The 13380-nt window shown below is 36.3% G+C and overlaps 1 protein-coding gene across 1 annotated transcript; it reads right to left on the bottom strand.

The window, feature by feature from the left end:
• Positions 1–1679: 1679 nt before the first annotated feature.
• Positions 1680–12087, bottom strand: LOC103582940 (afadin- and alpha-actinin-binding protein). Its single transcript, XM_008564397.1, has 7 exons — positions 11951–12087; positions 11090–11259; positions 10092–10304; positions 6216–6326; positions 4497–4632; positions 2195–2270; positions 1680–2114 (listed from the first exon to the last, which is right to left on the bottom strand). Exons 1-7 carry the CDS (start codon positions 11991–11993, stop codon positions 1895–1897), a joined length of 969 nt encoding a protein of 322 aa, XP_008562619.1. The 5' UTR covers positions 11994–12087; the 3' UTR covers positions 1680–1894.
• Between the last annotated feature and the right edge of the window lie 1293 nt (positions 12088–13380).

The raw sequence follows: 13380 nt of genomic DNA on the forward strand, positions 1-13380 counted from the left end.
TTATTTCTGAAACTGTTATCTTCCTTAACCGGACTTTCTTCAACTCCACCCCTCCTAACGATTGTTTCCTTTGTGCATCTTTGCTGCGCCCACTTCTGGCTGCTGTCCCTGTAAACATTACCTCACTCCCTTCCAACTCCTCCTCTACACCCCTCAGCCTTCCCAATGTTCCTCTATGGGACCCCGATAACACCCCCAACCACACTTTAGTGTCCTATCACTGTTTTCTGGGATCATCCACCCCCTCACCCCATTCTTAATTTTATTGCACTAAAAATTCCACCATCACAAGCCACACAACATCCCCACTGGGCACCTTTTTTTGGTGTAACGGAACCCTTTCCACTTTTATCTTTCCTAATACCTCCGTCCCCTGCTACCTAGTTACTGTCTAACTAGTTTCTATTCCCAACTAACTAACTTTCTATTCCCGCGCAGAACTTTTTCACCTTTTCCATCCACTCCCAAGACAGCGTCGAGCCGCCTTTCTCTCAGTCCTAGTGGGAATGTCCTTAACAACATCAATTGTTGTAACCAGCCTGTCGGGAGGGGCCTTGGGACATACTCTATGGGCGGTAAAGGACATTAATAACAAACTACAAAAGGCCCTCACCTCCACAGCTGAATCTCTATCTGCCTTACAAAGACAAATCACCTCCCTAGCTAAAGCTACCTTACAAAACCGAGCACTAGACCTCCTCATGGCAGAAAAGGGCGGCACTTGCATCTTCCTCCAGGAAGAATGTTGCTATTATATCAATCAATCGGGGCTAGTAGAAACCAATATTGTCAAACTCACCAACCTAGCCTCAGACCTCCGAGCTAACCGCCCTGATCCTTTCTCCTCTTTTTTCCAAGGCTCACTTCTCACCTGGATATGGCCAATATTAGGGCCCGTAACCATAATACTCATAACCTGTCTTTTTTTACCCTGCATTATAAAGTTCATCCAGTCTCAAATTGGTAAAATCTCTAACCAGACTTTCAACCAGCTTTTACTCAGGAATTACCAACTGCTGGCCACGGAAGACCCTGTCCGCTCTTCATCGGATTGGCTAACCCGCTATTAAATGGATCTACATCACCACTGGTCCCTGTTCCTGGAGGTTTTGGCTGCGAACGCCTGGATGCTCTCCCCTACAGCCTCCTACACACACTGGACTCAACAAATAACCGACCTGTGGCTTCAGGGAACATTTCTAGAGTTCTCCCCCCTTGAAATTACTGTATATTCTACTCTTCTTTGGGGCCTAATAGAAGGTCTCCTATCTCCTCCCAATTCCTCTTCCCCTACTACACCCCCGTCCAGCAGGAAGTAGCTTGAAGATTACGACGACCCATTCCCACAACAGAGGAAAAAGGGAGGAATGTAGGGATACCGTGGGCACTCAAGCAGAGGGGGAGGGGGATGGCACTCCCTGGCAATATGGCACCCTTCCGGGTTCTTCTCCGCAGTAAACAAGCCTGCCGGTGCCAAACCTCAACCAGTCACAGGTCAAAGCCCACCTCCCGCCCAACCCTGTCCAATCAGCTACCGCCCCGTCCACCTCCTATCCAAACCCGGAACGCAGCTCCCTATAAATATACGCGCAGTCCTTGAATAAAGCGGAACTTCTCTGGTGAACTGTCAGCCCGGGTCTCGCATGCCTCCTTCATCCGTGCATCCTTTCAAGAATAAAATAAGACGATGCTTATAAAGTGTTTATCATAGTGGCTGCCATGAATTAAGTCCCCAGAAAAATCATCTCCATCATTTCTCAGGGTGTGTCTGGAAACACATAGGGACACTTCTTTGGTCATCACAGTGGCTGGGGTAGCCAGCAGTGAGTATCCTGTTCAAAATACTAATAGTTTCCCCCTTGAGAACACCTATCTAGTATTTTAATTGTTCTAATTAGCAATCAAAGACTGTATTAGACAGGAAAGAGCCACTTACAGTTCCTGTACTATCATCCACTCTTTCTCTAGGTTTCTTCTTTTGGGGAGAAAGAAGAGAAATCATCTCCTTTTTCATCTGCTGAAGAACCTTCTTAAGTTCAGCATTTTCTATCAGGATTTGTTTCTGGCGATATTCATAATCATTCAAGAGAATTTTATACATTTCATCTTCATTCCTAAGAAAGAAACTGTCAGTATGAAATGCAGTATAAAAAGAAAAGTCTGATTAAATTTATCAATTGAAATTGGACTTTACCTGGCTTCAGTTTTACCAGTCCTCCAGGAGCCTCTTTTTCCATCAGCTCTCCCCACATAATTTAAAACATCCATAGCTACAAACATGAACACACAAAACAAAACCAATTCTTACCATATGTATTAAGTGTTTAAAATTCTAATGTACTCTATAAACATTAGGGACATAAGTCAACCTGTTATATAGGTTAGGATTTGGTCTCAAACAGCCCTAATTTAAAGTTCTAGTTCCACCACGTGTAAACACAGAGATCCCAGCAAGTTACTTTAACTGCTAAATCTGTTTGATCAGCAATACAATGGGAATATCTACCAAAGAGTTGCTGTGAAGGTTGAATGCACTTAACACAGAGAGATGAACACAGTATCTGGCACACAGTAAGTCCTTAATAAATGTTATTTTATTATCATTATTAATTTTGTTATCTGGGGTTGGCAAACTACTGCCTTCAGGCCAGTTGCCTGATATTGTAAACAAAGGTTTACTGGAAGACAGCCAAATCCATTTGTTTACATATTGTCTATGGCAAGGTTTTTCCTAAAATGGCAGAGATAAGTAGGTGCAACAAAAGACTATAGACTTCACACAGCCAAAAATATTTACTATCTGCACCTTTACAGAAGAAGTTTCCAAGCCCTATCATCATCATTATCATTATCAAAGGAGTCAAGGCCGCTGACACTAGTAACGTCCCTTCTGCCACAGGTGGGAATGGAAGCATCTGGTGTAAGAATGAAATAAGATGAGAGTAAGTAATTGTAATTTTAGAGCTAATGAAGTCACTATAAAAATGTCACTTTCAATTGGGTTTGAAACAGGAAACAGCAAAACCCCTATACAGATTCTCCTCAACTTAAAATAGGGTTAAGTCCCAATAACTCCATCGCAAGTTTGAAAATATTGTAAGCCAAGAATGTATTTAATACACATAACCTACCAAACATCATAGCTTAGACTCATCTACCATAAACACGCTCAGAACACTTACATTAGCCTACACTTGGGCAGAATCACCTAACACAAAGCCTATTTTATAATAAAGTGTTAAATACCTCATGTAATTTACTGAATACTGTACCGAAAGTGAAAAACACAATAGTTTTGCACCATCGTCAAATCAAAAAATTGTAAGTTGGACCATCATAAATTGGGACCAACTATAATAGAAGGGCTTTGTCTCCAAGTTAAATATTTAATAAATTTCTCTAGCTTAAATGTTACATTTTATACTTCCAGCATTTCATCCTGCTCTTTAATTTTGTTCTTTCCTTCATGAGTGAACATGAGGCTAACCAACCTTAAAAACTAATGAGTGTCCAAATGAATAAGATTTATTAACTCAGAGTACTTGATTTCCAACCTTGTCTTAATTGCTTATTATTGCACCTCCATTTTCTATTTTTCAATAATCTTTAAAATAAAATATTTGAATACCTGCAACGGCTCTGCTGTACAGGATGACAGTGGTGCAGTCAACACTGAACCGCTTGCTAAGAGCAGGCAGACCCATGTGACAGCCTGAAACATCTGCTCATCAGCTGCTGTATGCCAAGTTCAAGTTCAGTTTAGGAAACACAGTTTAGGGGTATCACTGTATAATATAGGTTAGAGGACAGCCTATAATCCACTTGGAAACCACTCTTCAATAAATTAGGCACAGACTTCCTGTTTCCTTAATTATACCAGGCCAGCCAAAATTGTACGCAGCTCGACTTTTGTATATGTGTAGTTTTACTTTTTAATCTATACTATTTACTTGAAATTATAAACATACTTGATGAAGCAGTTGTAAATTAAAGTTTTCAAAAGACTAATACTAGAAAAAAGTATACCTTAGATACACACATGGGCATAACTTTCACAGTCCATTCTTTTGACTACCTGTTTCAAAAACACACAGCTAAACTTATTTAAAAGAACTCAAATTGATAATGAGCGATTTGGTCTGATGAATAATTTTATGAAGTTAACTCTAAAATCATATTTCTTTTGATACTCAGATACTTCTGATTTTTGTATCATCAGTTCTTTGCTATGGAAGATTAGAGTGTCCTCTGGCTTAGTTTTTCTCTATGGATTAATCTTACACTTGCCATGTTAAAAAATTATGCAACTAATGAAGCAAAGCAAAATGACTTTTCACTACCCAGTTGTCTCAATTTCAAGCTTATATGACATACATCATCTAGAAATCAATTGTATAAAGCATGAAAATAACATGAGTTATTGTAATCAGTCCCTTTACATTTCTTAGCATAACAGCTTATTTATGCCCTTTACTGTATCTTAGCCAACTGCTTACCTATTTTTTTATCCTTCTTGTTCATAACAAGTTGATGCAGACGTTCCTTTAGTTTATTATATTCACGTTCTTTTCTCTTCATATCATGATTATATTGAGTAGCTCGACTTGCAATGATATTTTGTAATTTTTGTACCTGAAAAGAGCATTTTCCATCAAATGAGTCCCCTTAGGATTGCTAAACCTAGTTAAAATTTACAAATTCAAAAGCAAAAAGAAGTCTAGTATTCATTTCCCTGAAGAATAGTTTTATAATTCTAGAATGCTTCTTCTTTCTCTGTAACCAGTGGAAATAACTTTTAAAAATACCATTAAATGAATCACATAAAGTTTTTTTTTAATTCTAAAATTTCCAAAGGTGCTAACTTTCTAAATTATCTTGTATACCTTTTACTTTACATACGAACTCTGATAATTTAGAAACCAGAAACTCTTACGGAAGTATTAAAATGATTAAACCTTTGTCTGAAACAAACAGAATTTATGTGATTGTTTTTAGACTTCCTTATACTACTGACTTGCAATTATTTTATCAATCTGTGATGACAAGGTGAATTATCAAGTGGCACATGACAGTAGGTAAACAGGCTCATTTTTCTCTGATCAAAAACAGTTCTCAAATAAGAATAAGTCCAAGCAGCAGATAGAATCCAGTTCAAACACTTGCTGAGCACCTACTGTGCCAGGCACTGCTATTCAAAGTTTATATCTACTATGGCATCTCAGGCAGCTCTTGATAGGAAGTATGTTCTACTCTACATAGCCATTCTCAATCCCTGTTAGTGATTAACATGATTAACTTAATCACTATCAAAGATGACCTATATTCAAACCATTTAAGTGTAATCAACAGATCAAGTCAAAATTTTCTGTGAAATAACTCAAGGAAATATGTATAAGCAACCCTGCAATTGATACTTAATTACCCACTTACTAATCAGAGACCATACTGCAGAGCAATAAAAACATAATGGTTTCTTCTTACATAAATTAAAAAATATTTTCAAATGCATTAACTCTATAGGTCCAAATACTAAATAACCACTACAGCAAAAATTAAAATTATGAAATTTTTTGCCCCAGAAATGAGTTTTTTTGGTTAAGTGTTTACTACAAATGAGATTTTTAATGTGAATCGCTCCTATGCCCATTTAATCAAGTAAGTGTGTGACTGAACAACGTCAATATTTAAGACAGCGCAAGGAGGAGGATGTTAGGCATTAAGTACAGGTACAGTAGAGAATAAAAGATCTGAGTTTAAAGCAACCTCACCTCTGAGAAAAAGTGACAGTGAACGTGAGTTCAGGAAGAACAGTACAGGACACTGGTTGTTACCAGCTATGAACTGGTAAATGGATCCACTGGGGGCAGGGGCTGGAGGGCTGTGGCGGGGAGCATTCCTGATCTCTCAGTTAAATATGATACAATATTGTACACAGAGGCCCACCATACCAGTTTGATGCAGGATGAATAAATGGTTCTTTCTGTTTTACAGTGAAGTAGCTCTTGTGGTCGTCGCAGATGACAAAAAACCAAAATTCACATCAGCAATAACTCACAACTTACCTCATCTTTCTCATTTTTCAGTAGCTGATTCCACCATACCAGTTTGATGCAGGATGAATAAATGGTTCTTTCTGTTTTACAGTGAAGTAGCTCTTGTGGTCGTCGCAGATGACAAAAAAACAAAATTCACATCAGCAATAACTCACAACTTACCTCATCTTTCTCATTTTTCAGTAGCTGATGTAAATTTCTATTCTTGCACTGTAACTGCCTGTCTCTTTCCTGAAGCCCAATCATTTCCCTCCTGGAAGTTTCTAGCTGTTCCTAAAACATCCATATGCAGTTTTGATTAAAATTAACATAGGATTCAGAACAACATAAGATTCAGAACAATTCTTAAAGGGTCAGTAACAAGAAGTTATACATACTGGTGTTTGTTAATAAAATTAAAGTTTAATAGCATATAAAAAGTTTATTTAAAGCAATTATTATAAAGCTTGATACCATAAAATCACAAAATTTATTGAAATTTACTTATTTATTTTTTGGGCAGCTGGTATGTCAATTTTTTTTTTTGGCAGCTGGCCAGTAAGGGGATCCAAACACTTGACCTTGGTATTACAACACTGCACTTGAACCAACTGAGCTAACTGGCCAGCCCTATTTAAATTTAAATATCAAATTTTATTTAATTTAAATAAATACCAAATTTTTTATATATATACAAAAGAATTTCAAAGTGGTTCTCTGAAAAGCCCTTCACTTATTCCAGTGATGTGATGTTGCCACTGAACATATGAAAAAAAATTTTTTTCCTTTTAATTTTATTTTGTCGATATACAATGTGGTTGATTATTGTAGCCCACCACCAAAACCTCCAAAAAAATTTTAAATACTTTTTAACATTTCTAGAGCACACACTTGAAGACCTCCTCAGGTATAGGAACATCACCATTCTTTGAGAGTGCATTTGATTTAGCTTTGAGAAAGAGCCAAAAGTGATTCAGAGCTAAGTCTGAAGAAGGTGGGCAGCCAAGCAAAGTGGCAACACTTCAGGTCAAAAAGGGTGGGACTACATATAGCACGACACCGCTTCTCCCCTGCAGGCAGTATTTTCCAGAGAGGAATGGAAGCAACACCAGAATCGATATGGGATAAGATGCTCATTTTCAATCCATCCACACACTGCCTGAGGAACTGTGCCAAACTCTGCATGAGGCCACTCATCTAGAACATTTTTTAAATACTCATATCTTCATAAAATACAAAAGCCATTCAAGTTATGTCATAACTGACCATAAATAACAACTTGCACAATCACTATAACAATGGATATCGAGAAGATACAGAAAATTTAGGAGGATAACTCAGATAACTCTAAAGTTGTCAGAAATTTTGGCACCCTCTTCTTTGGAGTGTATAAAACTTCCTATCATGTCAGGCCGTTTGGCATGGCTTAATTAAAGGTAGTGGGCTCGTTGATAGCCATATTTGCCAAATTAGATTCACTCAGAGTGATTATCAACACTTTACCTGAACTCAGCATCACTTCTGCATATCTGCACATACCCTTCCTTCCTTTACCTCAGTGAATCACACCAACATCCTCACTAACTCAAGACAGAGACCTGGATGGTATCTTAAATTCATGACTTTATTCCCCAAATTCAATTTTTCATAAACTCCTACCCATTCGACCTCTTAAGTTTTCTTCAAATCTTACTCTTACCTACTATCCCCATTGGCACAACCCAGTTCAAGTCCAAAACCCGGTGTAGGCTTGCTAACAGGTATCCTTGTCACCAGGCTTTTTCAGCCCCCTACCTCTATCCCAAATGCAAATATTTACACAATGTCTTCCTTCTGTTTACAGCTCCTCCCTGTTTCTGTACAATGCCTTTCCTATCACCTGGAGCCTGGGCTCCAGCCTCACCTCTTATCACTCTTCATCATATACTATATGCTCTCGCCCCTACAGAGCCACCTGCGGTTCCCTGAAAGGGCAATACTCTCTCATGTCTTCATGCTTTTATACAAGTTATACGCTCTGTCTAAAATGTCTTTTCCAAACATTTGCAAACTTCTACTCATTCTTCAAATCTCAGACCAAGTGTTTCCTCTCAGTGGAGCCTTCTCTTACCTCCTACACTAAGAATAATTAATGATGCAAGGAATTACGGTTCAATGTGTCTCCTTCCACTAGACTGAAATCTCCTTGTAAGCAGGACTGGGGTTTCACTCATCTTTGAGACCCAGTTCCTAGGCACATAAATACTCAATAAATTTTGTTCAACAATTTAAATGTATCATTTGGTAGATCTCGAAATGTTTAGAGGATAGATCGGTGACTTTTCATACCGAATACACATATCTCTCCACAGTTGGCACAAAATAATAGATTCTGCCCCAGGTCAAATACTGTTTCAGAAGACATCCTGGAAAAAACAATGTGCTCTGGGTAGTCCTAATAAATGACTACTCCTTAAAGGAAAGGCTCAGTAGCCCCAAGTTACCAACATCATTATAATTATTCACTAGACCCGTGGCAAGGAGGGCCCAGATATAAAAACACCATGTTCTAGCTTTACAACTGTGGATCAGCCTAATTCATAAGGCTTTCCATAGGTCTTTCTGATCTGGATTAAAGTAGTATCTACAACTCATAGCCTTTTTATAAGCCTGGGAGGTAATAACTATCTCCTCCAGCCCACCACAGTTCCCCAGTTAGCCAAGACACATAAATGGCTAATCTCTATCCCACAGGTATTATAGGATGTACAAAAACCTAAAAACATTATTAAAGAGAAAACATACTGTTTACCATTGTATATGAGCTGAAGACAACATAAGATAGCATTAGACAGTGACAGGCTGATAGGGGCAGGTGTTACTGAGGAGCTAAGATGCTTCTCTAAATCAAGCCCCAAATGTTTCCAGTGTTCACATATAGACCAACTCTATGCCACTCATTTATAGCATACTCCCTACTAGAAGATACTCAAATATTATACAGAGAGATCCTACTATTCTCTCACAGAGCTCAGAGATTCAAGATTCTGAGCAGGTTATTGTGTTTGTTTTTCATTGTTGTTACATATTCTTGGAGGGGATGGGTGGGGAGAGGATATACAGGAAGAAAAATAAGGAAAAGTAAAGAAGCACGGACCAACAGATGAAAAACAAAAAGTTCATTTTCTGAGAGTATGCAAATGCAAAGGCTTTGCTTTTTACAAATAAGGGAACCCAATACAGACTAGTATATTTAGAAAAAAATTTGGCTTAGATTGATTATAAGACATTCTTAATAATATACAACCATAATATAAGTCCCTACTACACCATGATTTTTGAACACCTCGTTCCTTCTCCACAAATATTTTAAAAAAGGAAAACACAAAAGAAAGTAAAGGAAGAAAACCAGAAATCAACAACAAATGTTCTACATTTTAATGGCCCTGTGAAAAATATTTCCTTTTTTTCAGAGAAACAAACAAATTTCCAAAACATTTTTCTATGGTCTTTTCTAGAGCCCCAGGGACTTCTGAGAGTTAGAAGTTATCTGGCCTGGCTTCATTATTGAGCTTTAGCTCCTTCAGCACAGATGCTTCAAGAATATTTTTCTTGGAATTAACTGATGCAGCCTCTCGCAATAAGACTATTTTAAATTAAGTACCTACTTTATTAAGAAAGATTAGATGGTGTGGGTTAATCCTTATTTTATTTTCCTCAGACATAAATATTTCCTAATCTAACTTTCTATAGATTTGGCAAGTCACTAAACAGTTCATAAAATTAATGCCTTCAATATAGATATTAGAAAGCAGTATGACTGACTTGCACAAATTAAGTTCACTTTCCCTTACCAGTTAAAAAAAAAACCAAAACCTAGAGCTTTTAAAAATTAACCCTAGGGCTGGCCACTTAGCTCAGTTGATTAGAGTGCAGCCTTATAACACCAACATCCCTGTACCGGCCAGCCACCAAAAATAAAAAATTAACCCTAAAATATGTCTGATAAATCCAATGAAAATTTATAGTACTGAATTATATAAGATGGCATTGAAATACAGATTGATACACAATTTCTACCTTAAGTTTTGCATAGCAGTTCTGTAGATGATCCATATCACTTCCCAGTTTCAGATTCTGTGTTTCCACATTTTCCTGAGCTATAAGGTTCTTCCGCTGAAGTACAAGTAGCTCATTCATACAGTTTAAAACAGCAACTATATTTAATTCTCTCTTTGTCTCTTTACCTTTGGATTCTTCATATAATGAAGGAAAACCGAAGGTAGTGAGTTCCTGGTAGGAGAAAATGTTTTCTTAAAAGTTGGTTATGTGGGGAGATGTTGGTCAAAGGATATAAAGTTTCAGTCAGATGGGAGAAATAAGTTCAAGAGATCTACTGTACAAGAGATCTATTGTGCAACAAATATATTGTGGACTACAGCTAATAACAATGTATTACATTCTTGAAAATTGCTAAAAGAGTAAATTTTAAATGTTCTTACCACACAAAAAAGAGGTAACACAAATGTTAATTAGCTCAATTGAGCCATTGCACAGTGTAAACATATTTCAAAAGATCTTGTACATGATATTTATAATTTTTATCAATTAAAAATTTTAAAAGTAAATAAGTCAATTTTTTAAAAAGTTGGTTATCTAACAACTTAGTAAAGAAATAAAAAAGAAATCTTTTCTAAGAAAAATTGAAGACTATGCTGATATCTCAGGATAAGAAAATAGTAAATATCCCAAAGGACAAAGAATTATAGAGAACTAGGCTCTTTTAGCCTCTGTTCTACAATCACCTGTGCCCTGGAACATGGCACTTACATTTCTGTATCAATAAAAGGAGGGCAGGACTCTCAGCAGGATTCCCTGGGGTGATAGGGAGGCCAAGCTGCTCTAAACAAACAAGTTAACTATGGAGAGTAGATGATCACCAAGGTTCTCTGCAAATCTAAGTCTCAGGCCACTACATAACAATATACTTATGCTTGACAAATGTTTTTCTCCTAACTTTGATATGTTTCATTATATAACATGATTTATGCTATTGCTTCTTTCAAAAAACATGTTACCTGATCAAGGTATGAAATACTTTGTTCAATATTCTCTTCTGTGCAGAAGGCACTGAAAAAGCTGTGCACATTTTTTGATAAAGGTATTGAAGAACATAGCACTTGCTGTGAGTATAAACTTGATGGAGACATCTTTGTTTCTGAGGTATATTGAGAGATATTTTTGCTTTCTGAAAAAAATCAATAAAAGGGTTTACATAAGTAATTTATAAAAATACATGTAAAGCTAACCAACCCATTACTGAAGATTTTAAATTATATTTATGAGAGATATTTTTGCTTTCTGAAAAAAATCAATAAAAGGGTTTACATAAATAATTTATAAAAATACATGTAAAGCTAACCAACCCATTACTGAAGATTTTAAATTATATTTATATATATACATATAAAGTAATTTTCAAATTGGGACAAAGATTTCATTTTTATATGAAAACTATACACTTTTCTCCAAAAGATACAACTATAAAGTGCTGCTCCTAGGAGGCATGTTAAGTGGCAATATACTACCTTAACTTATAGTACTTTAGGTTTATACAAAGAACAGAACAAAACCCACTTGTCTATGCCACATATAGTTTATGTGATTAAAGGAAGAAATCAGAGAAACAGGTTGAAGTAGCCACTGAATATATTTCAACTTCATTTCCCTCAAAAATAATAGCGGCCAAGTAACCTATTACCCATCCAAACCATTTAACCCCACTAATTATGGCACATTCTTAGCTCTCCTTTATTTTACAACTATTTATGTCTCTCTCTAGTCACATCAATATTTGTAGTAATTATTTTAAAGTTTTGTTGAAAAAATTAACCTTTACAATTACTGCATTAGTTTGCAATTATTTTAGGTTTGGTTACCTGAAGACAGATTCGGATCTGTAACAGTCAACCAATCTCCCATAGCAATCTCCAGAGCCAGGATACCTGAGGAACTAGTTCAGCAGTGAAACATTTAGTCCAGCCGCTGGCACTTTTCTATGTAGGCATCTCCTTAAAAAGCAAATTATATAAAAAACAGCATCTAATTTAAAATATGAAAGCAAATATAAAACGAATGTGTAAGAAATTAGTTGTACATGCTTCAAAACAGAAGGATTATGCAATATTTATTCCCAAGCACAGATACAGAACGTGGTAGAGAGATTAATAATAATAATTATAAATAATATGGGCATATGTAAGGATCAAGGTTAAAGGCTTCCCAAGTTCTACTGAGGTATTTGCATCACTTCATATACAAGATACATGATACATGATTTGGCTGAAGATATAAATGTAGGCTATAATGTTATATTAAGTAATATTCCTATATATCTTTTTAAAAAAGTACAATTCTTATTTATGTAGATAAGATGAAAAACTTCTTAGTCAGAATTCCCATTTTTTGTTTGTACTAACTATATTAGCAAAACTTCTTTTAAGTTACAATTCCTCGTGTTGGCTTAGATGTAGGAAAGTGAACACTCCCATACGCTGCTCTCCAGAAGATTACATCAATTTATACTACCACCAAGCAATCTGGCAATATGCATCTGAAGTCTTAAAAATGAAAGTATATTTTGAACCAGAAACCCCACTTCTAAAATTTTATCCTAATAAAAAATGATGTGTACAAAGATTCACTTATAAGTTGTTTTTTACAATAGCAAAAACCCAGAAAGTACTTATATGCTCCATAGTAGAAGACTGGGTAAATAAATGATACATTTATACAACAAAATACTGTGCAGATTTTAAACACAACTGTGTAGAATTAGGGTGGCTAACAAATACCTAAAAGGCCAGAAATACAAATGAATGAAGTAGACTAAGTATAAAACATGTAACCTTTTCCATCTACCATTCACATTTCCGTTTTATAAAGATAATGCAAGAGATAAATATGACCTCATCATAAGAAGAACAATTCAAATGAAATTATAAATGGCAACTGGCAATTGGTTTCAAGGTCAGGAATAGAAGGAGGAGGGGTGAAGACTGCAGGCAAACTGTAGAACACATGCCAAAACTTTGGACAGCTGTTTCTCAGCTACAGTAAATTGCGGTCAAAGAGAAAGTAGGTCCTGTGCTGACCGATCTTCGAATGTTTGAAGAGAAGTTGGAATTCTGGATTTTTATATGAAGTCTCCCAATTATTTAAAAATTTAAAAATGTTAACACTATGCAAATTATCCTGTGGGAAGGGGGAGTGGCTGGAGGAGAAATGTTCTACCTCTTGGTCTGAGAAGTGGTTACAGGGGTGGTGGACACATAAGTACAATTCATCTAGTTGTACACTTAAGATCTGT

The sequence above is a fragment of the Galeopterus variegatus genome, unplaced genomic scaffold, assembly GCF_000696425.1.
Source record: "Galeopterus variegatus unplaced genomic scaffold, G_variegatus-3.0.2 Scaffold18583, whole genome shotgun sequence".
NCBI lineage: Eukaryota > Metazoa > Chordata > Mammalia > Dermoptera > Cynocephalidae > Galeopterus > Galeopterus variegatus.

Excerpts from the sequence above, each read along its gene's own strand:
- LOC103582940 (XM_008564397.1), bottom strand. The coding sequence starts at position 11,993 with ATGGGAGATTGGTTGACTGTTACAGATCCGAATCTGTCTTCAG. Across the intron at positions 11,260-11,950 it reads AGATCCGAATCTGTCTTCAG|AAAGCAAAAATATCTCTCAA; the intron begins GTAACCAAACCT and ends GATTTTTTTCAG. Across the intron at positions 6,327-10,091 it reads ACTGCTATGCAAAACTTAAG|GAACAGCTAGAAACTTCCAG; the intron begins GTAGAAATTGTG and ends TGGATGTTTTAG.